The following is a 24,913-nucleotide window of genomic DNA, read 5'->3' as shown; positions in this document are numbered from 1 at the left end:
GTCCCTTCCAACGGAACTATTCTATTCTATTTTATTCTGACAGGCCTAGCAAGGGAGTCGTGGAGCACTTGGGTAGGCTGGGTCTTGGTGTAGGAAAGTTCCTGTGTAATTTGGATAGGTAGCTGTGTCATTAGGGCTGGTAAAGGCTCTTGCTGGTGGGATACTCCTTGTGAAGCAGAAAGGTGCAACTGAAAGCAAATTTAACTGGAGTGAGTTATATTAGGTAGAGAACAGAATTGGTTCCGTTGAATATGTAGCACTGAGGAAAACTTAATGTTGAGTTTGTGTAAGTGCATGTTTAGTGTCCACGTAAATGTAAACTTATGTTCTTTGCAGTATGAGTAATGGAAACTCTGTAAAAGTTTACTATTTTACTATGGAAAAGTGCAGTTATTGTACAAAGTACACTTTATTACATGTCAGTTCTAACAGCCTTACTTGTAATGTGAAGTATTACTATAAACAGGGAATGTAGGATTTGATTTCTGAGGGAGACACATAAATTTCAGTTCAGTGGTGGTTAAATGGAACAATTTGCTTCTGAATTTTATGTTGGTGTTTTTTTTCCCAGTCTAGCCCTGAATAAACATTCAGACAACTTTATCATGGCAACTCATTTCAAGTGAAAGAAACTTCAAAAACTTGTGTCTATGCTCTGCTAAAAAACTTCATGTGATCCTGCTTCATGCCCACCCAACTTCATCTCATATGTGTAATGGAAAAAACCCCACCTAAATAAAAGGAAGATAACACATCAGTGATATGTGCAAATAATATTCAATCAGTAAAGTTGTCTGCTAGCCTATTTTGAAGTTGAATTATGTTGTCCTAGCATAATAATTAGCATCACTTAATTTTGAATTTAATTAAATTTCTCCAAAGAAGTTGGATTCAAAATTCCATTTGCATGTAACTTATTGATGTTTTTATGGCTTTTCTGTTTCAATTGGACATAGTTTTCTTTTGTAGTTCATTTAAAAAAAAAAAGGGAATGCAGGCTCCTAAAGCAAACTTTTTCAACTATATAAAACAGAGCTTTTCTACTATACATGTTTTTGATTTATTTCAAACCAAGTATTTTTAGTAAAAGTTACAGTCTAAACATGAAAGCACTTTGTGAGTAAATACAACAATCTGGAAGGAAAATTAGAAATTGACTGTGTTTCACTTGGCCAAATTGGTGAATATGCCAGGAGTGAGCAGACAGTTTTAGATGGTGAAATGTATATTTGGTTTTGGAGGTTAGCCCTGTTAGTATACAGTACTTTATTGTTGTCACAGCTGTGGCTGTTAAGGTCAGGAAGAGGTGTGATCCCTCAATAGCACAGTTGACCTGGCAAGAGCCCTTAATGCAGCTATTCTAGGAGAAGAAAAAAAAAAAACCCAGACCCTGTGCCTCTGCTAGTATGACTCCTCTTGCTTGGGGAAAGATGGAGACTGCCTTTGCTGTACTGCTATAAAGCTCAGCTTTGCTGTTGTAGCTGCATCCACATTAGAAGTACTTGAAGTGTTGGGTTTTTTATATGTCTTATAAGTACTCCTAGAGTATTCTTGTCTGTCTGTAATTTGAGGTCAGCTTGTCTTTGCTGCATAGACCCTGCTTGCTCATACAGGCCTTCTTTTAAGGTGTTACAATTCTTTTCATGATAGCATAAGGCTTTGTAATCACTGTAGTCATGCCCCTTGGGTATGAATGGCAAGGGAGCGAGTTGGAGGGAAGAAACTCCTAGGAAAGGAAAATAATGTAAAGAATTAATTGACCGGGACTTGGCACAGCTCTAGATTTTAATGTTAATATTGTGAGCTAGAAAACTGCCTTGTCTGTGAAAGAGGGTTCAGTCGAACAGCATCATCAGTGTGGAGCTGCAGACTTGTTTATCTGAAGCCCCTCAGTGAAATGTAATACTTTTTAAAGAAAAACAAAGTAAAATTTCTCAAGTGTAAAATTATGGTTGGAGCTCCCTAAATGTTTCCTTACTTGTTTTTTAAATGAAGTTAAAGACTTGATTTTTTTCCTCAATTTTATTTTAATGAGAAATATTTATCTTCTGACTCAGAGGTACTTTTATCATCTATTGTTACAGCTAATTATTCTCCCTCTCTTTTGGGGGGGGGGGGAAATATGAGCTAAAAGTTGGAGATTGCTCTCAAAACCAGGAGAAGCTATTTTCTCACCAGGAAGAAAAAGCTTTTACAAGACCATGTTGATAACTGTTATGTGTAGTTCCGGTGGAACATGATTCCTATATGTATTGTAACTGGCAAATTTCAGATCCTTTTAATGGATGATGATTCTAGTTATTAATTTTTCTCTCTAGCCATCTTTGTTCAAAATAATGTGAAATTGTAGAGCAAGTAAAACAAATGTAATTTCTCTTCTTTCAAGGCTTGATTGTTTGAGTGCCAACAGTATAATGTGAAACACATTTCTGTTGATTAAAACAAAACCAGGTATTTTATTAGCAAAGCTGGCACAAATGTTTTTGTGTTGTGAATTGAAATGTACCTTTTAGCAGACATGATTTTTGATGAAACCTATAGGATTTAGTAAAACTTAGTAAAAAATTTTATTTAATGCAAATAATATTAAATTATCTGACAAAACTAAGTCTGTCACTTGTGCAGATACAAGCACTGTGTTTTGCATTAACATCTTGGTGTCCTGTGATACCAAATAGTCCTGGTATGTGTAGTGACCTTTTTCTGAGGTGAGAAGGTTGTGTTAGACTCTGCCTGTTTCAGGAGGACAAAAAGTTTATCTGCTGATATGCTGAAGAAACAAGCGTGATTTCTTCTGCAGTCAAACTGATGTTGGGATTTGGTATGACTAGAACACGTAATCCAGAATTTGTTAATACAGTGTTGTGGTAGGGGAGTAAACAAATGATGTCTGACTTCTTGCAGGACTCTTTTTTACTTGGTTCCAAGACTACTAGAGTCTTGTGAAAATATCTTCAGTGATTACAGTTTCAAGAAATAACTACCAATATTTCCAAGTTCCAGAACAGAAACAAGTAAACTAACTTTTAAATATTTCTTCATGAAATGGAGAAGTCTGAATGCATTCCAGTTTCCTTGTTAGATTTGGAATGCAATGCATTAATTTGTGAATGCACAAGCTATTTTCAGTGTGTATCCATGTGTGTTCTGATGTACTATCCTTGACCTTGAATAATTTATTTGGAAACCCTAAAAAAAAAAAAAGGGCGGGAGGAAAAAAGCTTTATTTCAAGACCAGATTACTAAAGGGGGAGAACTTTGTAAATCAGCTCCTGCCTTTTTTCAGTCTTTCTCTAAAAATATCTAATCTGGAACTCAAGAGAAAGTAAGCATTTTAAAGTGATTCCAAGAGGTGGAAGAAAAACCCTTTATACTATCTTTTATACTTATTTTTTAATTATGAATAGTAGGATAAATCATAGAATGGTTTAGGTTGGAAGGGACCTTAAAGAGCATCTAGTTCTAACCCCCCTGCCATGGGCAGGTACACCTCACACTAGACCAGGTTGCTCAAAGCCCCATCCAGCTTCCTATTGAACACTCTTCATGAGGTTTGCATGGGCCCACCTCTCAAGCCTGTCCAGGTCCCTCTGGATGGCATCCCTTCCCTCCAGCGTGTTGACCACACCACACAGCCTGGTGTGGTCAGCAAACTTACTGATGGTACGCTCAATCCCAACATCCATGCCACAAACAAAGATGTTAAATAGTACTGGTCCCGGTACTGACCCCTGAGGAACACCACATCACTGGTTTCCACTTGGGCATCGAGCTGTTGACTGCAACTCTTTGAGTGTGGCCATCCAACCAGTTCCTTATCCACTGAGTGGTCCATCCATCCATCAAATCCATGTGTCTCCACTTTAGAGACAAGGATGTCACGCAGGACAGTGTCAAATGCTTTGCACAAGTCCAGGTAGATGATGTCTGTTGCTCTCCCCTTATCCACCAACACTATAATGCCATTGTAGAAGGCCACCAAATTTGTCAGGCACAATTTGCCTTTGGTGAAGCCATGTTGGCTGTCACCAGTCACCTTATTTTCCATGTGCCTTAGCAGAGTTTCCAGGAGGATCTGCTCCATGATCTTGCCAGGCACAGAGGTGAGACTGACCGGCCTGTAGTTCCCTGGGTCTTCCTTTTTTCCCTTTTTGAAAACGGGGGTTATGTTACCCCTTTTCCAGTCAGCGGGAACTTCACCAGACTGCCACAACTTCTCAAATATGATGGATAGCGGCTTGGCAACTTCATCCACCTGTTCCCTCAGGACCTGCGGATGAGAATCTTATCAGGTCCCATGGACTTGTGTACTTTCAGGTTCCTTAGATGGTCTCATACTTGATCTTCACCTACAGTGTGTGGTTCTTAATTCTCACAGCCCCTGCCTTTGCCTTCTGTGACCTTCTGTGACTTGGGCGGTGTGGCTAGAGCCCTTACCTGCGAAGACAGAGGCAAAAGAGTCGTTGAGTACCTCAGCCTTGTCCATGTCCTGGGTGACCAAGTCTCCTGTTTCCTTCCTGAGTGGGACCACATTTTCCCTAGTCTTCCTTTTGTCACTGATATACCTATAGAAGGCTTTCTTGTCGCCCTTGATGTCCCTGGACAGATTTAACTCTATCTGTGCTTTAGCTTGACTAACCTGGTCCCTGGCCACTTGGACAATTTCTCTGTGTTCCTCCCAGGCTACCTGTCCTTGCTTCCACCCTCTGTAGGCTTCCTTTTTCTGTTTGAGATTGTCCAGGAGCTCCTTGTTCATCCATGCAGGCCTCCTGGCGTTTTTGCCTGACTTCCTCTTTGTTGTGATGCATTGCTCCTGAGCTTGCAGGAGGTGGTCCTTGAATATTAGCCAGCTTTCTTGGGCCCCTCTTCCCTCTCAGCTTCCCTCATGGCTTTATCCCATGGTACTCCACCAAGCAGATCCCTGAAGAGGCCAAAGTCTCCTTTCCTGAAGTGCAGGGTAGCAAGCTTACTGTGCTCCCTCCTTGCTGCCCTAAGGATCTTGAACTCCACCATCTCATATTCACTACAACCAAGGCTGCCCTTGAGCTTCACATTCCCCACCAGCCCCTCCTTGTTGGTGAGAACAAGGTCCAGCATGGCACCTCTCCTTGTTGGCTCCTCTATCACTTGGAGAAGGAAGTCATTGTCAACGCATTCCAGGAACTTCCTGCATTTCTTGTGCTCTGTTGTGTTGTCCCTCCAACAGATGTTGGGGTGGTTGAAGCCCCCCATGATGACCAGGGCTTGTGAACGTGCTCCTATCTGTCTATAGAAGGCCTCATTTGTTCTGTCTTTCTGGATGGGTGGCCTGTAGTAGACCCCCACTGTAACATCACCTGTCTCTGCATTCCCTTTAATCCTGACCCATAAGCTCTCAGTTGGCTCCTCATCCATCCCCAGGTGGAGCTCCAAGCACTCCAGCTGGTCATCGACATAGAGGGCAACACCCCCTCCTTGTCTACCCTGCCTGTCCTTCCTGAAGAGTCTGTATCCTATCTTTCTATTCCAACTCTCCAGTCATAGGAGCCATCCCACAATGTCTCTGTGATGCCAATTAGATCATAGCCTTGCAGGCGCAGGTACACGCACATCTCTAACTCCTCTTGTTTGTCTCCCATGCTACGTGCATTTTCATAGAGGCATTTAAGTTGGCCCCCTGATGAAGCTAGCTTCCTGGCTGGAGTGGCTAGTTTTCCTTTATGCTGCACTCCAGGTGCTTTCCTGCTGACCTGCAACCCTTCTCCAGATTTTGGGCATCTAGTACTGGTATTGGCATCATATTGGTAGGAGTGGGCTGGACTGAGGTTCCCCTCCCACAGCAACTCTAGTTTAAAGCCCTCTTTACAAGCTTGGCAAGTCTCTGACCTGTAATAGGACAATGTCTTTATTGCTCTCTTATTTTATTTTTTTTTAAGAAGAAAATGAATTCTAAATTGCTTCCATCACAGTTTTTACAATGACAAATCTTCTTTACTCTGAAAGTTTTATATTGGGTTGACCTAACAGAATTTTTCATCGTTTGTTTTGGGTCAGTTTTCATGTTTCTCTTGTTTCATTTTCCCCTGAATTTTAAGGCTTACCTTGCTCCCAAGAAATCAATTTTTATTTTCAAAGTTTGCTTTCAGTTCAGGAAAGCGATTCCATCTCTGTATATGATCAGATGTTTTGTTGTGTAGCAATTCTTGAATTTGAGCTAGTTGTCATGACAGCAACTGATGCTTGTGCACCTGTGCGCTCTCTCTGCACTCTGACTTTGAGATGAACAATTAATTAAAAGCAAAATCTGTTTGTGAGGGTAGGCTGAAACAATTTAACAGTCAGCTTTGGACAAATTGGTTTCCTTAAAAAAAATCAGTAGCTAGTTGTAGTGTTTTGTCATATCATTTGCTTTTTTTTTAAATGAACCTGTTAAAATTGAATGCTTACATAAGACTGGTAAAGTTCTAATAAATAAATAAAAAACAAAACAACCCCAAAACAAAACATCCCCAAACCAAAAAACAGCAAAACCCACCAACAAAAATCTTAAAGAAACCCAGTCTACTTAGAGTGAGTAGTAGTATATTATTATGTACAGCAGTTTTTACTGGTGAAGGATACAGTATAGTATGTGGCACGCTATAAGATATGTCTGCACGGGTTCAGTTTTAATGCCACCTGTTATCCAGGTAATCTAGTTGTTATGACAAGACAAATCCTGAAGTTTTGTAGTAGTTAACAAAAGATGAGTGCAAAGTTATGCTAGTATAGGAATGCAGCTGACACCCTTTAACTTACTTTCTCTTTAGCTGGTTTCCTTTGGGGATTAGGTAGGAGAACTTACTGCATTGTTTAAAAAAAATAAGGAAAAAAGGGAATATACTATTTTAACTGACAAAAGCTATCCTAATTTATGAATGTGCTGTGACAGGAACTAATTTGAAATTTTAAAGCTTTATGTGCAGCAAGGGTACAGATTTAATGTGAATTCTGATTGCCTGGAATGCAGTCAACCTGACAGCATGTGAATACTTGAGTACTGTCCAACAACCGCACTTGTTGTTCTGTGAGATCTGTCTTCTTGAACTTACAGTTTTTCCTTTTGGTTTACTATCTAAAACTACCTGTGTATAAAAGTTATCTCAGCTTGATATACATGCAACTCTTGACATGGCTTCATAACCTCCTATGACCTGGATCACTAGACATGTTGGCTGGTACTGTATTCTTGTTCGCATTCTCCTTCAGCTACATGCCAATTATCATGATTTATGTGATGCCCTTGCGATGCATTACTGTGCCATCCTCTGATGAGGTAGCAATATGCATCCAGTCTTTGTTGCCTTGGCCCCACTATCAGAGACCAGGATATCTAGAAAACTTGTGATATAAGTCGCTATCTTAAAACATATTTCTTTTTCTGACTTAATTCTGCAAATGTGCAAACAGACCAGAGGAGTGTAGCCTTTTAATAGTAACTAAAGTGTAGAGAATTCCTTTGTGGTTAAGTCAGAACTGATAAAAGGCCTGCTGTAGGAGCTGAGCAGTTGTACAAAATACTTTAATGAATTGTGTCAAATCAGAAATAGACTGAAGTGTCTCCGAATGTGGGCTTTTTACCAATGCTTTATGAAACCCTTATGAAAAATGAAGTGTGAAAGAGGGATATCTTTAACTGCATTTAAAGTATATTTTAAGATAATTATGATGTGCACCATTGTATCCTTTAAGAAGGAGAGTTTAATCTTTTTATTTATCTATTATTTTTTACTTTAACCCTCTATTCCTTGTTGCAAGTGAGTACATTTGTCAGTCTTGAAATATCTGTAATTTTTTCTTTGGAAATGCATGGGCAATGGCTGAGAAGGCCTGATGTTAATTGGAAGGATGCAGTAAAACTTGTCAGTAAGCTAAGTAGGCAGAAATTTCACAAAAGTAGGCGTGTTTATATATATATATTTTTTTTTATTTGGGTTTTTTGGACAAAGTTATTGACATTCAAATAATCATTTTAAAGGCTGTGAAAATCAAATGTTGCATAGCTGTATGACTTGTAGGAAGTGAGACACTTTGTACGCGTGCCAAGTTTAACTGCTAACTGGTTACTGACAGCTGGGTAGTAATGCAGATATGGTGCAGGAACCGTGCAGGAATTGTGCAGCTGACTACCATGCTTAATTTATGCTAACTAATAAAATAAAGAACATTTGACCATTGAGACGCTTAAAATTGGATGAACTGTTTTATAAAGCGTGAGACCAAATTACAATCTGTAATGCAGTAGAGGATCAAGTTTGCATGTATTCTTATTATTTTTGTATTTTTAAACTTGTGTTAAAAGTGAGGTTTTGGGTTAAAGGCTTTTACCAGCACTGGTTTTCTCGTGTTTGCTTCCTTATGCTTAAAGTTTGATTCTTTCTTATTTTATACTAGTGGCTTGTGTTCTCTCTGCATACCAGTGTTTCAGCTATGTGTGCAAGGCATAGTGGCAGCACAAACTCTCTCCAGCAAATCAGCTTCTAGCCTACCCTTGTCAAGAGCAACTAGTGAGCTTTACTAATACTTGATTTCTACATTCAGCTTTGATATTTTGACTGGCTTAAAGTTCATAGAGCACCAATCCATATTCAGTGATTAATGATGGTATTGATAGTGCATTTATGGAAAGCATAAATAAATGCAGATAGTATGGTCTTCAGGAGTTCATATGCTTGGGGGCTGGTCACTTTTGCCACTTACCTGCAGTTTTGGCCATGAAAGGATGGCAGATAACGAATTCTGAACACAATCATTTTAACAAAAATGTCTACAGATAATCTTCTGGAAAACATGAGCTAGTCAGCAAAGTTGTGTGAGGAATCTTACAGCTATTGATTACTTGCACAGCAGTTGCCTCAATGAAGCACTTATTTTTCCCCCCTCATGTTTGAGGAATACAGTATGCTGCTTTGGGAGGGTAAAAAGTAGTCTTAGTAAAACACTCATTTGCATATTTATAAATCTGGCTTCAGTGAGCACATTAAGCATGGCTTGTGCATCTTCAAGATAATTCTGCTGAGTGAGCTGATTTTTTTTTTTAAAGTTCAAGAACAGGGGAAAACCAATAGTCTAAATGAATTGTTTATTATATAAGCTAAAGGAAGGAAACGTGGAATGCTTTTATTCTGAAATACTGTGTTATGACCAATGATAACTGGGACAACTGGCTGTACTGCTGCTGTTGTATATGCAAAATGAGCCCTAGTTCCTCTGTTGATTTAAGTTGTAAACTGAAACCTTGCAAAATGACTACAGTTAGTGTTTTGGGGATAAAATATCAGTCCATTATATTCTGTATCTAGATTTAGTGTAGCTATGTTACATAGAAGCATGAAACTTTGATTTTGATTCTTCTAGAGCAGAGGGATGAGGATGTCGTAAAATGTGTAACTGTTTTTTAGCTCTTTGTTATTGCAAGCTATGATATGTGAGAGCGCCATCATGCAACTTTCTTGGTCAAATCTAAATGCATGAATTTATAGAGGTGACTTCAGCTAAATGTGCTACTAATGCATGAATGGTAGGCAGTGACTAGGAATGGGACTTGATTTAACAGATGCCTTGGCAGTCTGATGGGATAAGGAAGCTGAGAATAACTTAAAGTGCTACTTTTAGAAACAGCGTACCCCTTTGATGACTGAAAACTGTCAGTAAAACTAACTTTACGTTGTCATGTATCCTGGCAATAATTTACAGGCTTAATGTCTAGGTAGTTATGTAGATGATAAATGTAAGTGGCTTTTTAGTGGCAGGAGTGAAGAAGTATTTAGGAGTAAACAAGAGTTTGGCTCACTGAAGATGATGTACTTAAAAAGAAGAGAGGTAGTAAAATGCTGAGTTGACCTTTATAGATGAGAGGCTAGTAAGAGAAGTGGGCAAGTGGTGATGCCTCAGATGAGGTAGAGGTCAAAGAACTCAGTAAATCCCTGAAGAGGTGTATTTAAGGAGGATATAGTCTGAATGACTGCTGCCTCTATATGGTCTACTTTCAACAGGTATTAGTGAAGGCACAGAAGCTGATAGATTCTTTCCTACAAAATGAAACAAAGCTTTCAAAATGTAAAGCAGGTTGGCAAACTGTAGCTTAGATGTCCTGTAGCTTTTGAAATTGTAAAATATGTTTAAAGTTGTGAAGTAGGTGTTCTCTTGTTCTCTTTTTTTTTTTTTTAACCTTACATCCCAATTTAAATTTTATAAATAAGATGTATCTGGCACACAAAGGAAACACTGTTTTTCAGAAAGTGCTGACTTTCTGTTTAATTGAAGGGTGTTTGTTGGACTGTACTTTATCAGAAGCAGAAGCCATTTCTGTTGGGTTATGGTGGAGGCTCCATCACTACAGGCTATACGTTGTGCTGACCTGGGAATAAAGATGGGGAATGCAATGTTAGACTGGATAAATGGAAAGAGAAATTAATCATGAGCATGCACTTCAGTGAATCCTGCCTGTTATGAGGTCCATCTTCCCCTCCCTCCTTGAATAATAAAATGAAGTTAAGAATTAGAGGTGAAGTGTTGAGAAACATCTACTGAAAGGAGGAAGCAGAGGAGGGTGACTGCAATGAGACATTGAGCTGTGATTTTTTTTTTTTTTTTTTTTTTTTCTTTTAGGAAGTAAAAGGAGAGCTGCAAAAGCCAGTAAAGGTCAAAAGTTCTGGGAGAGGAATCATCAGTTTATAGAAGTACTGAAAGGTAAAGGAATACAAATTCTGAAGCATATCCAGAAAAGCTTTCCCCTGGGGACCTTGGTGAGAGCCATCCCAGTGAGATGCACTGCACTGGAACCAGCAAAGGCTTAATGGCAGAAATGCATTCCAGGCAAGGGCTTCAGAGTACTCAGTTATTTGGCAGTGGGAATGAGAGTGGTGATGTGGGGCAGGTGGTGTTATGATATACCACAAGCAACTCAGGCAGAAGTTACATGGGTGAATGAGGTGGGTGAGTCAGCAGCTTATGCAAAAAGAAGTCTGTGTAGTAGCCTAGCATACATGTAGCTTGATTGGTAGGTGGGGTGTTATCTGTATCTGTGTTTTGGGCCAGGTAGCTTGATAAGGATAGCATTGCATGTGACCTTGGTAAAGGAAATGAATGTTCTGAACCTGGGGATAGGGGAGCGTGGTATGAGGGGAATAAGCAGATCCACCTATATTGCAGTTGTTACTATCTGATGTTGATTTGAAGTACAGTGGGAAGGGTACGTTTGCAGTGTGGGCTGGTGGTGGGACTGCTGCTGAGGTAGCCTGTGATTTAATCTTCCATCAGTAGCTGGGTACAAGTAGTGTAAGTTGCCAGCAGCATGTTCAGCACAGGTTGGAAGGACCTTTTGACAGGCTCATCCCCTGCAGAGCTCAGTGCCATCACACCCTGCTCTCAACACTGAGCAGCTCCTCTTCTGTGGGCAAAGCACTGCCAGGCCTTTGTTCAGTTTGTTTTCCTGAGGGAATGTATATTTGTGAGCAGGAGGCTGTTGTGAGGTTTGTTAGCGATATGTGCTATAGGTGTCTAATGACAGCGTCTAGTGTGGTGGTTACAGCTCGTTAGCCCTGACATGGGTGTGCTTGTGCAGTGATACAGGTACTAGGAGTTGGTGTTATGATAAAAGGACCTCTGTTAGCTTGAGCTGCGTGTGTCAGCTATTCAGAGACTCTTGTGCTGGCCTACAAAACCTGTGTCATAAAGGTAGTGTGCTGATCAAAGGCTGAGACCAGTAGTCTACGGTCTTTGTAAACGCAGGTTTAAAGTTAAAATACAAGCCTGATGTCTATCTTCTTTCTAAGGCTGGTAACCTTAGTTTGCCTGACAAAGATTATAAATGACAAAAGCCATAAACCTTTACTCTGAGAGAAGTTCAAACTTATAATTTAGCAGCGTTATCACTCTTCCCCCTCCCTTTTTCTAGGGAGTAGGCATATTCCTCATAGACCAAGCCTGCTGCCATGAGGAAAGCTGCTGATACAGCAGCACAGTGTGGTTGTAACACTTCCTTGTGAGGGTGGTAGTCCTTCTCCAGGAGCCCATTCCAGCAAACTTTCTCCCTCTTGTAACTTGGTGAATTCCTCTGAGGACAGACTATGAAACAGACCTAACAAATGTTTTCCATTGTGAAATACTCCAGTCATGAATATGGTAAATAACTGACTCATTTGCTGTGCTGTGACTCATTCATTGCTCTGTGCCTCATTGTGTAACTCCTAGAATGGAAAATGCACATTGCCGTGCTTATAAACTTGTATTTTGGAAAGTGTTTTCATGATTGTCATTTGCAAACTTCACCCACTGTGGAGACCATTGTGTGTCATTCACCTTGAAGTTATGTGGTTGCTTTAGGCTGGCTTAAATGCAGCCTGCTGTCAAAGGGATGTTGCAGTTCTCCTCAAGCTTGCACCTTGTGCCAGGGTTTGTGGAGCTGTGTGGTGAGCCAGACAACTGGCTTGCTTATGAATTCAAATCTTGCTAGGTGAGTCTTATCTGGTTTATTGGCCAAAAAAATGTTACTGTTGATTCAAGGGAGAGTAGATTGCAAGAGGGGGACACTGAGAAGTGCAGGACTCATTTTTGTCAGTCACGCTTAGACTGGCTTAAAGTGATCATGAAGCTCTGAATGCTGCCTGGGAAAAGGAGATGGCTGCTGTGCTTGGGAGTTCACTATTGGCAAAAGGTGGCCTGATTGTTCTAGATGGGCCTTTCCTGAGCTGTGATGTGTGTTGGGCCTGTATGAGCGAGCTATCTTCCACATCTCTTCATCCATAGTGTTTTTCCTTGTTACAACACCTTGACCAAGAGACAAGTCCTCCTACCACATTCCCCCAGTGGTTAAAAGGAAGTCAGACAAATGTTTACTTTAGGAGTACAGGAAAGGGGAAGGAAATACCTAACTACTCCAATCGTGCATGTTCACTTCTCTCTGTATCTGCATAGCTGTCGCAAAAGGTGCTTTTTGCCTTCAAAGTTCATATCTTGCCTCTTTTGAGACAGTACTGAGTTTCAGCATACTTATGCATAACACAGACTTTTGAGGCAATTTTTCCACTTATTATACAGTTGTTTGGTGACCAAATAATGTGCTCTATGTTTTATTTTCATTCATAGCTGTTGACTTCAGTTGCTAAAGTAAGCATTCACAGCTTTTTGTCTGGTTAGGCCTGCTGAGCCAACATAGCTAAGAATGAGCTGGAATCTCTTTGTTTCTTGGACTTTGGTTGCATCTCAGCAGCCTCACTGGAGGCTACAGCGTCATGATGGTATAGCAGAAACTTCAGTTGGCTTGCATGGTCTTCATTACTGGTTGTAATGCATGAGAAGGAAATGATGGAGCGGGACTTGTAGATCTCAAACTGAGTTTGTAGGGCTGGCATGTGGGGGGGGGAAAAACCAAAACTTATTGCTTGTAAACTGAGTACTTTTGATATGGACTTCACTGAGAGTCTAAAATAGCTTTGTGGGGTTCCAGTGTCATTACTACTTCCCCAAGTAGAACAGCGATTGAGTAGAATGTTGGTGCTTTTGTATAACTTGCATAGTGTGGAAGTTAAATGACAGACAGCTGCTCTGGTAAGTGAGGCATATTTACTGAATTGATCTGTTTTTCAGGACTAGAATAAAGTAGATGTGTGATCTATTCCAGATGGACTGAACTAACACAGCGCTAAGTTTTCCCATAACTGGTGGAGGGAAGAAGTGAATTGGAAGCCCTGTTGCACACTTCACAGTGTGAATGAGTCTATTTTTCAGGGCAGAAATGGCTTCCCTTTACCACAAAGAACTGCTTGCACTGGGGGAGATTAAAGCTTATCAACAAGGCTTGCTTTCAACAGTATCCTGTTTTGATGTGGAAGGATTGATCTGGGTTGCTCACTTCCTAGAGTCTTCCTACAGGTCTGCCTAGAGGATTGTGGCTGCCGGACTCTTTTAAAGCATGCATGAGTGAGACCGAGTCCTTGACTACTGACCGAGTACAGAGCTTAATACTGTACCTCTCTTGGTTGTCTCCTGCTGGAAAGGAGCCTGCTTGACTTCCAACCCCAGTTGAAGTGTCTGGTTTCCTTCTGAACCTCGACTGGTGGTGTTTATTGTTCATGTTTATCCAGGCTTTTAAGTGAAACATTTCCTCATTTGAGGAAGGTGAAGTTACTCAGTCAGTTATCTTTCCTGCTCCGTTGCTGCACTGCTAAGACTCTTCTAAAATTAGATGGCTCCTTTCTGACAAATCATGTTTTAGGCTGATCACAGGTGTTTAATGTGATACTTTTGTGAGCTGACCATGACTTCCACAAGCCAGGTTTGTTAAAGTACCACTTAAACTCTTGTCCACTTAGTGAATGAAGAGCAGTCAGGTATATCAGTCCTTCAGTTTTGGTACCAATTAGTTTGGTTTTGTGGCTGTCTTCCTTTTAACCCCTCCACTTCTACCCTTACTTCCTCTTTGCTATTTTGAAGGCATACAATGGGGGAAACTGTCTGTTCAGAACAGTGTACTGAGCTATATGTAGTTCTGTTGCTCACATGGAGCTAACAACTAGGAAAAAGAACAGTCTCCATGAGTAATGCAAGAGGTTCTTTAAATAGTCAAATAAAACAAAAGTGTTCAACTTTGAAGCTCGGATAAACTATATTCAGTGTAAGAAGTGCCATCCCAGGAAGGATTAAGGCTTACAGGACCTGAATGGGGGAAGAGGGAAAGGATCAGTGCTTGTAAGCTTCCTTTATCTTCATGGAATTCTTAAATTATTTCATCTGCTATGGATGGATGCATGTACTTCAATTACTATAATTACACAAATCCAAGATTGAGGCACAGATTCAGGTTAGTCTAGAAAAAGTATTTTAAGTCACATTTCTTTCATAACTGAGTATGTTTTGTCTTTAATCTGAGGAAAATTTTTTTTTTTTCAGTAAAAACCCATATTTTTTTAATTGGAAAAGCATTTAAGAGGGTTAAAAGCCTGGGATTTTTGTACCCTACAGTTGAGCAAGCCTCCTCAAACCTGCCAAACTTAAAACTCGGTGGGATTGATGATTCTTAATGGAACAGAAAGCTCATAGTGAATGTTCTCATCACAACTCTGGGGTTGAATGAAAAACAGTCTATCATCAAAAAACGGAACAACTTACCTAGTTCTTTGCGCACAGATTTGATCACAAGTTCAGAATTTTGCAGAACTGGTTCAGGAATCATGACTTGCACTTGCCATACTTTCCAAAGACCTCCAGAAGCATTATGTAAATACCATCACACCAGGTAAAGGTGAGAATGCTGCCTATGGGTGCATGGCCAGAAGCTGCTTGCTGCAATTTCCTCTCTTTGGACCTTTATCTTGCACTTTCCCTAAAGACAGCTGACTGCTTTCCACCAAGGGGTAAAGTCCTGTTGATTACTTTCCAGTCACTGTTGGGAGACTGTCCACAGGGAAATTTCTGTAGTGATGTATGTGTCACCAGCTGTGCCTTTGCATAGTTTCTGTTGCTGCAGTAGGTGTGCAGTTATACAAGGTTGTTTGACCTAGTAGAGAAGTCTAAGAAAACTCTCAGGATTTTAATTTTGAAGATATGAGGAAGAGGTTATACTGGGCTCAGATAACTACTATTAAAATTGTGTGTTTGGTTTTATCTGCTTTGGTGCTGTTTGAATTCAGGACAGAGAGTTCCTGTCAGTTTGTGGTGGGTTGACCTTGGCTGGGTGCCAGGTGTGCACCAAGCTGCTCTGTTGTTTCCCCCTCCTCAGCCGGACAGGGGAGAGAAAATATAACGAAAGGCTCGTGGGTCTGGATAAGGACAGGGAGATCATTCACCAATTACCATCACGGGCAAAACAGACTTGACTCAGGGAAATTAATTTAATTTATTGCCAATCAAATCAGAGTTGGATAATGAGCCATAAAACCAAACCTTAGAACACCTTCCCCTCACCCCTCCCTTCTTCCTGGGCTCAACTTTGTTCCTGATTTTCTCTACCTTAGAGTGCATAAAGTGATTTGATAGGCTTCCATCAAGTTGAATCTGTTGCAGATTCAGGGTGCAAGTACTGCACCTGTTTTAGCTCAGAATGCTGTAATGCACAGAGAATAATTCTGTTAAAATAGAGGAAAAGAAGCGCTTGCACAAATGATGTGATTTGTATTGTGAGGAATAAGGGGTCAATGGGGTTAAACTAGATTAAATAAATGCTGTAGGTCTTGGAGCTCTTGGGTTTTCCTGAATTTGGCATTATGTGGGAGTGTTATGGAGATACTAATTCAAATAAGCAACCCATGCTCTTTTTAAATGAGAATTTTGATGTGCTTGCTTTTGTAATACTCCTTCCACAGCCCTAGTGCTTCTTATTTTGCATATGTGTTATTACTTAGATAACCATAGAATTGACTAGGTCGGAAGAGACCTTTTCAGACCATCTAGTCCAACCACCAACCTAACTCTGACAAAAACCATCACTAAACCATGCTGCTAAGCACCAGGTCTACACATCTTTGAAATATCTCCAGGGATGGTGATTCCACCACTTCCCTGGGTAGCCTGTTCCAATGCTTAATAACCCTTTTGGTGTAGAAATTCTTCCTAATATCCAGTCTAAACCTCCCCTGGTGCAACTTGAGGCTGTTTCCTCTTATCATATTGCCTGTTACTTGGGAGAAGAGACCAACCCCCACCTCTCTACAGCCTCCTTTCAGGTAGTTGTAGAGAGCAATAAGGTCTCCCCTCAGCCTCCTTTTCTCCAGGCTAAGCAACCCCAGTTCCCTCAGCCGCTCTTCATAAGACTTGTTATCTAGACCCCTCACCAGCTTTGTTGCCCTTTCTCTGGACCTGCTCTAGAATCTCAATGTCTTTCCTGTAGTGAGGGGCCCAAAACTGGACACAGTATTCGAGGTGGGGCCTCACCAGTGCCGAGTGCAGGGGGACGATCACTTCCCTAGTCCTACTCACCACACTGTTCCTGATACAGGCCAGGATGCTGTTGGCATATGTTGGCTCATATTCAGTTGGCAGTCGACCAACGCCCCCCAGGTCCTTTTCTGCCAGGCAGCTTTCCAGATACTCTTCCCCAAGCCTGTAGCGTTGCATGGGGTTGTTGTGACCCAAGCTCAGGACCTGACACTTGGCCTTGTTGAACCTCATATCATTGGCCTCGGCCCATTGATCCAGCCTGTCCAGATCCCTCTGTAGAGCCTTCCTGCCCTCAAGCAGATCAACACTCCTGCCCAACTTGGTGCTGTCTGCAAACTTACTGAGAGTGCACTCGATCCCCTCATCCAGGTCGTTGATAAAGATATTAAACAGAACCGGCCCCAATACGGAGCCCTGGGGAACACCGCTCATGACTGGCCGCCAACTGGATTTAACTCCATTCACCACCACTCTCTGGGCCTGGCCCTCCAGCCAATTTTTAACCCAGTGTAGAGTACTCCCTTCCAAGCCATGGGCAGCCAGTTTCTCCAGGAGAACGCTGTGGGAAACCGTGTCAAAGACTTTACTAAAGTGCAGGTAAACAACGCGCACAGCCTTTCCCTCATCCACCAAGAGGATGAGGGCCTTTCCCTCAACCACCAAGCAAGAGCACCAACCTTAAAGGAATGCTGCTCATCTCCTCGTTGTTTTTTTTTTCTTGTATCTAAACCATTACAGCAAACCCTTGATCTAGCTCTGTGACTGCTTTAACTCTTGAGTTGTTTGTTTACTCTGCTTTTTAACCTTATAACTCAGCAGCAATGCTCTGAGAACTTTCTTAAGGAGAGGTGCATGTACTGCTTTTAAGGGTAGCTGCTGCTAATGTATGTGACTGGGTCAGGGGAGAGCTGTGCTGGCAGAAACTAAATCAAGTTCTCCAGGCACAAAGAACAACTACTTGAGTGCAACAGCATGATAATGAGAAAGCAGCACAGTTGCACCGTTCAAGCTAAATGACATATAGAAAGTAAACTCTTGCACAAATGGACCAAGGGAATGTTGTATAATTCAGCTTGTTCATTTGCTGAGAGTAAATTTACTCGTCTTGATGAGCAAAACAAAAGGTTTTATTACAACTTTCAAAATTGGCAACAGATTATTTTTTTTTACTTTGGTTTACAAACTGTCATGAATCTATCAGTCTAAAACCAACCGTAGAAACTGCTTTTTTCTTTAATTTAAAGAGTATTTCTAATATGATGTGCTACCTCTTTTAAAGTGTGTGCTATTGAACACTTTGGGAGGCTTCCTGGAGAAAAGAGGTATTATCCTAGCTGAGTTACATGATCTCAAACAAAATAACATTTTTGTGTTTAACACTTCGTTTGGAGCTTTAACTGATACAGAATATTTAAAATGAAAATAATTAAATTCACCGATTAGAATAAATTATTATACTCATTGAAGTATGTTTATTTTTTTAAATCTTGTTCTGTTCTCTGCCAGTCATAAAAGCTTACAAAAATAGCGTGGTTCTGAGTTACAGCAGAGTTGAGCGCATAGGCTGCTTTTACAAAGGATAAGATGCAATGTGTTCATTGAACAATGGAAAAAAAGGTGGCTGTAACCAATTTTAAATTGCTTTCTAAGTCCTTTACACTGTTTTTAAATTACTCTGCAATTATTCAAGATAATTTAAAAGATGATTTAAAGATGACTTTAAGTTGAGCTTACATGAATTACACGTGCTGTGAGGCATATACTGCTAATGTGGAACCTACTGAAAGCTGATAAGTGATTGCAGAATTTAAACCTAATTTTTACTGAAACCAGAAATGGTTGGAGTCCGATTTGTAGAGTACTTAATACCTAAGTCTGTGGACAAATGTATAGCTCAACAGTAGTTACGCAGCTAATCACTTGGTGCATGTTTGTATTTGTTGGCACTAAAATGTCTTTAAAAAAACCCAAACAGGTCCTCATTGGTTTCTTTCAAGAAATAACTGCTCCAAGAAGAATGAGCTTTAACAAGAGATTTTTAAACAAAAATAAATCTTTCCCTTTTCTTTTGAGCTTTTCAAATCTTTTGGCAGGCATTAACCACTTCTGATTGTGTGTTTTCTGGCAGCTGAATTTAAGCTTTAGAATTTTTGGACAGTTATCAATATAGTTTAGACCATTGTCTCCTTGGTTTTGTTTAGTGGTGGTGTTTTGTGTGGTTGGTTGTGTGTGGTGTTTGTTGTTTGTGGGGTGTGTTTTTTGTAGGTGGGTGAGTTGTTTGTCTGTATCCAGGGAGAAAACTATTTCTGTTTCTGGGATTTTGACCTCTCAGTCAAGATTCAAGAATATTGACGGGCATGCTTATCAAACTGATAGGGTAAAACATGCAAACTCTTTAGGAATCAACTATTTTATCTGATTCCTTCCTGAGATTTCTGTCTAGTTTAAAGCCATAGCCTGGAAGACTGGTAAGGATTTCACTCTAACAGGAAAAAAGTGTTTCCTTATGTTCAGGAGGAACCTCCTGTGTTTCACTTTGTCATGTTACTGGGCACCACTGGAAAGAGCCTGGCTCTGTCCTCTTTGCACCCTCCCTTCAGATACTTGTACAAATTGATGAGATTCCCCTGAGTCTTCTCTTCTCCAGGCTAATCAGTCTCAGCTCTCTCAGCCTTTTCTATGTGAGATGCTCCAGTCTCTTCATCACCTTCATAGCCCTTTTTTGGACTCTGTCCTGTATGTCCATGTGTCTCTTGTACTGGGGAGCCCAGCACTGGACACAGGACTCCAGGTGTGGCCTCAGCAGTGCTGAGCAGAGGGGGAAGATCACCTCCCTTTACCTGCTGGTGATGCTCCTCCTAATGCAGCCCAGGATGCCAGTAGCTGCCTTTGCTGCCAAGGGCTCCCATTGAACTTGGTGTCCATGAAGACCCCCAGGTCCTTTTCTGCAAAGCTGCTTTCCAGTTGGTTGGCCCACAGCACAATACGTGGAACGATAGAAATACCTGGACACATAAAAAAAAAATTTTGTAGGCTACTCATGGAAGAGAATCTTGTATTTTCTGTGCGATAGTACAGATACAACTTGCATTACTGCAGAGCTAAACATCAGTGACCAGAGGCTTGCACAGCAGATAATGCATCAGAACTTGATTTATTCTTGGGCATGAGAGGCTTCATCCAAAGAAGTTCTGACCAAGACAGTGGGTTGCTTGGATCTGAGCCTGTGGTAACTGCCTTTCTACTGCCCATGGGATAGATTGGCACATCAGCGTTTGGATCTCTTCAGTATGCTCAGTGATATAGGTGCAGTTTAGCTTATATCAAACAACTGCTGGGGCTGAGAAATCTTGTGCTCAGTCCCAAGGTACCTTTTAAGAAACATTTTTGGTCTTTATTTCAAGCACAGTATGCATCACTTAAGTTAGCGGGGGATTTTAAAAAAACATCATCTGTCCTCTTACTCATCAAATATACTCAGCTTTCGCTTGGGAAAGGAGATAACTGTTGGAGCAGGAAGAAATGCGATGTAAAATGCTTACCATGTTCTTAGTCCAGGATGCAGATACCGTGGTGATAGCTGTAAACAGTGGTTGTGTGTTGAAGACTGAAAAAAAAAATAATTCTACTCTATCTAGTAGTGCAAGTTCCACTTGCTTTCTTCAAACTGATTTTTGGTGGAGTAGGACTCGGTGCAAATAACTTGCTTTTTTCAGTCTGGAAGTTCAGGGTAGTTCATGGTGATTCTGGCTGAAAGTAGAATTCAAATTATTTGCTTATGAGTATCCTTCCAAGCTTGTTAATGAATGAGTGCTTGCACTTGTTTGTGAAGTTGGAGTTTTGTTGTTATTTTTTACTAATGTAAGTGAAGAGTTTAAGAATTTTGAAGCTTCTAATTATTTTTTGACTAATAATCAAAAGAGAGCTATTTAACTGTTTTGTGTCTTGTTTCGTTTTTTTTTTAGTTTCAGACTACCCTTAACCCCAAACAGCAGTGAAATAAAAACACTTATTTAAATTAAAAAGCAATCACAACTCCTCATTTGCTCTGCCTGTGTAATTGGAACAATTTAATTCTTAACTCTGAGGGAATAGTTTTTAAGCTTGAATTTGTAACACCAGCACTAATACTAATGTGTTAGTGGATGAAGATTTGAATTGGTGCTGTTTTTATTTGAAAGGAGCTACAAAATTACTTCATTAATTGTGTATTTTCTTTCCATTAGCATATTGTTTCCTAACCAGTGTAAGTTTGTTATGGTTGTTTCTATGATTTTCTTGGATTTCTGATTAGTAGAACTTGGTTGTGGGTAACCTGCTGCTGCTTTGGTTCTCATAGACAGGTCTCTTGGGGCATGGGGGTATTAACATAAGGTTTACCTGGATTGCCCCCCAGAATGTAAATAAATCTTATGATGAATCTTTTACAAAAAGATGATACTTCAAAACAAAATTTGTAGTTGTAAAATACATCTGAGTGGCTAGTTTCTGGTGAGATGGCAAAGAATGTTTTAATGTAGAGCAGAGAATGCTGAAAGCCAAGTAGTTTTCAAGACCGTTATTATTTGTCTTTAATAAGCATCATATTTGTATAGGTTCAGTTTATCACAGCATATTGACTTTGCGTGGCAAGGTTTTGGTGGGGGGGGGCTACAGGGGTGGCTTCTGTGAGAAGATGCCAGAAGCTTCCAGCTCCTATGTCTGATAGAGCCAGTTCCAACTGGCTATGACGGACCCACTGTTGGCCAAGGCTGAGCCAGTCCATGATGGTGGTAGTGCCTCTGTGATAACATTTAAGAAGGGGGGGGGGGGGGGGGGGAAAACCCAGAGCAATTGCAGCCAGAGAGAGGAGTGAGAATATGTGAGAGAAACAACTCTGCAGACACCAAGGTCAGTGAAGAAGGAGGGGGAGGGGGTGCTCCAGGCTCCAGACCAGAGATTCCCCTGCAGCCCATGGACAAGACCATAGTGAGGCAGGCTGTGCCTCTGCAGCCCATGGAGGTCCACAGTGGAGCAGATATCCACCTGCAGCCCGTGGAGGACCCCACACTGGAGCAGGTGGATGTACCCTGAAGGAAGCTGTGACCCCATGGAGAGTCTGCGCTGGAGCAGGCTCCTGGCAGGACCTGTGAACCCGTGGAGAGAGAGGAGCCCACGGTGGAGCAGGTTTGCTGGCAGGACCTGTGACCCCCATAGGTGACCCATGCTGGAGCAGTCCATTCCTGAAGGACTGCACCAGGTGGAAAGGACTGACGCTGGAGCAGTTCATGAAGAACTGCAGCCCATGGAAAGGACTCATGTTGGAGAAGTTTGTGGAGGATTGTCTCCCATGGGAGGGATCCCAGCTGGAGCAGGGGAAGTGCGTGAGGAGTTTTCCCCCTGAGGAGGAAGGAGCAGCAGAAACAACTTGTGATGAACTGACTGCAACCCCCACTCCCTGTCCCCCTCCTCCACTCAGGGGTAGGAGGTAGAAAATTTGGAAGCAAAGATGAGCCTGGGAAGAAGGGGAGGGGTGGGGGGGAAGGTGTTTTAAGATTTAGTTTTTATTTCTCTTTACTCTGGTAAAAAATTAAATTAATTTCCCCGAGTCGAGTCTGTTTTGCCTGTGATGGTAACTGGTGAGTGGTCTTCCTCTCCTTATCTTGACCCGTGAGCCTTTCATCATATTTTCTCTCCCCTGTCCAGCTGAGGAGGGGAGTGATAGAGCAGCTTGGTGGGCACCTGGCATCCAGCCAGGGTCAACCCACCACACACAGTTACAGAGAAGGTGAAAGGCAAGAAAAACATTTGGAGTATTTGCAGAAGATAAGTAGTACAGGAGGGATTAAACAAATATATAAATAAATAAAGGATTACCACCTTTTTAAAATGTGTTTACTTCTTAAAGCTTTACTGAGGGAGCTGGCGGATGTGCTTACCAAGCTACTTTTCATCATGTATCAGCAGTCCTGGATAACTGGGGAGGTCCCAGTTGACTGGAGGTTAGCAAATGTGACACCCATCCACAAGAAGGGCCAGGAGGATCTAGGTAATTACAGGCCTGTCAGTCTGACCTTGGTGTGGGGGAAGGCTTATGGAGCAGATCACTTTGAGTGCCATCACGTGGCACATACAGGACGACCAGGTGATCAGGCCTAGTCAGCATGGGTTTATGAAAGGCAGGTCCTGCTCGATTAACCTGATCTCCTTCTACGACAAGGTGACCCAGCAAGTGGATGAGGGAAAGGCTGTGGATGTTGTTTACCTAGACTTTAGTAAAGCCTTTGACATGGTTTCCCACAGCGTTCTCCTGGAGAAACTGTGATTTGGATAAGACTTGTGTACGAATGGAAGGTGGGAAAGTAGGTATTAAAATATAGATACCACCTTGCAGTCAATGTTTTAGCTCTCGCTCTCAGAGAAACCTCAAGTTATCTCAACCTTCAAGTTATCTCTGGATGGGTAAGGATGAAGTCATAGCCACAAATAATTGTCAAACACTTGCTTCTTTTTTTGGTGTATACATTTAGGTGGACCTAAGTTGACTTGGAATCTGTTAAGCTGTAGCCTTTCTATGTACTCTTGAGCACATCTTGCAGCAGGTGGAGATAAACACGCAGGAAAAGTTCATGGTAGAGATTATATGTCTGACTCAGTGTTTATTTTAGAATACATTGCAGAAATGCTACTGTTGTTTTTTAAGAGGATGTTCAAAAAAATTAAGTCCTAGGAAAAGACATACAGTTTATCTTAAAAGTAGTACAGAAGATTTCATGGTAATTAAGGGTAAGTTCATATATTGCAATGGATCATTGAAGATGTATTGACTAGGTAAAAATTTAAAATGTTTAGGATCATGCCAGACACAGGAAAGTATCAAGTACAGACAGAGGACTCATAATTATTACATTATTGACAAGCAAGCTACTAGATGCTTGCTCATTCACGTTCACTCCATGCTATGAACATGTTTAGCAAAGTATTCATTTAACCAATCCCATCCCCACTAAAATTTTGCCTTGCATCTTACCTAATGTTTCAGTCTAGTCACTGAAATCAGTAAGAAAATGTATGTTTGAGTATGAGGAAGCTACTGTAAATTAGATTCTTCCAAGCAAGACTTAAGGAAAATTCAGTGTTTTACAAGTCCACGGTGAAGTGACATAATAATGGAATTTAGGTACTGAAGAGCATTTTAATAGGTTCTAATTTAAATACCGAACCAAAGGAGGCAAACGGATCATTTCAGTCAGTTATTTGGGTCGAAGCAACTTGGTTTGGCAGGACTGTTGGCGCAAACATGCGGGTAGGTGTTTTGTTGAGTTTTCTTGACAGGGAAATCTGCAATTAATAAAACTCATCCTGTCTCTTCCTGTTCATATTCTCTGCCTCTACAGTTTCACTATCATAGAATCATAGAATGTGTTGGGTTGGAAGAGACCTCTAAAGGTCATCTAGTCCAACCCCCCTGCACTAAGCAGGGACATCTTTCACTAGATCAGGTTGCTCAGAGCCTCATCAAGCCTGGCCTTGAATGTCTCCAGGGATGAGGCCTCCACCACCTCTCTGGGCAACTATCTTGGTCACTGGAGAGCAGTATGACTGAGATAAAATTGGTGTTTGGGATCTTCTTTAGAATTTCTGTACACTTTATTTCATTTTCTCATCTGTTGTGTCAAGATGATGAAGACAGAAGATTTCTCATCAGCAGAGGATGTAAGCAGGCAAACCACACACAGTCTGTTAGCTCTGGCTGATCGTGCTTCAGATCCTTATCTTCACCTTCTCCTTCAGTAGCTTCTGCGACTTGTCGTGTAAGACTCCACACAGCAGCTTTCCCCCTTCGATGTTTCCCTACAATATGACAAGATCCATCAGTGAAGAAGGCATACTGTTTCTCATTATCTGAGAGTTCATTATATGGTGGGGCTTCTTCTGCATGTGTCACCACCTCCTCAGGTGGCATTGTGAAGCCTTTGCCTTCAGGCCAGTTTGTGATCACTTCTACAATTCCCGGACTACTGGGGTTTCCTATTTG

General features: G+C 41.2%; 1 protein-coding gene across 2 annotated transcripts in view; it reads left to right on the top strand.

The window, feature by feature from the left end:
• Positions 1–24,913, top strand: part of LOC128901933 (zinc finger SWIM domain-containing protein 6-like) — a 160,044-nt gene that overhangs the window by 3,405 nt on the left and 131,726 nt on the right. Inside the window, exon 2 of one of the 2 annotated variants that reach the window (XM_054184080.1) lies at positions 10,630–10,710. The exons of the other annotated variant lie outside the window; for it this stretch is intronic. Coding sequence (XP_054040055.1) covers positions 10,630–10,710 — 81 coding nt within the window. The remainder of the gene's footprint in view (positions 1–10,629; positions 10,711–24,913) is intronic. 2 annotated transcript variants of the gene reach the window in all.

Source organism: Rissa tridactyla, chromosome W (assembly GCF_028500815.1).
Source record: "Rissa tridactyla isolate bRisTri1 chromosome W, bRisTri1.patW.cur.20221130, whole genome shotgun sequence".
Classification (NCBI taxonomy): Eukaryota; Metazoa; Chordata; class Aves; order Charadriiformes; family Laridae; genus Rissa; species Rissa tridactyla.
Note: the sequence above shows the minus strand (reverse complement) of the source record. Positions and strands in the feature narration are given on the sequence as shown.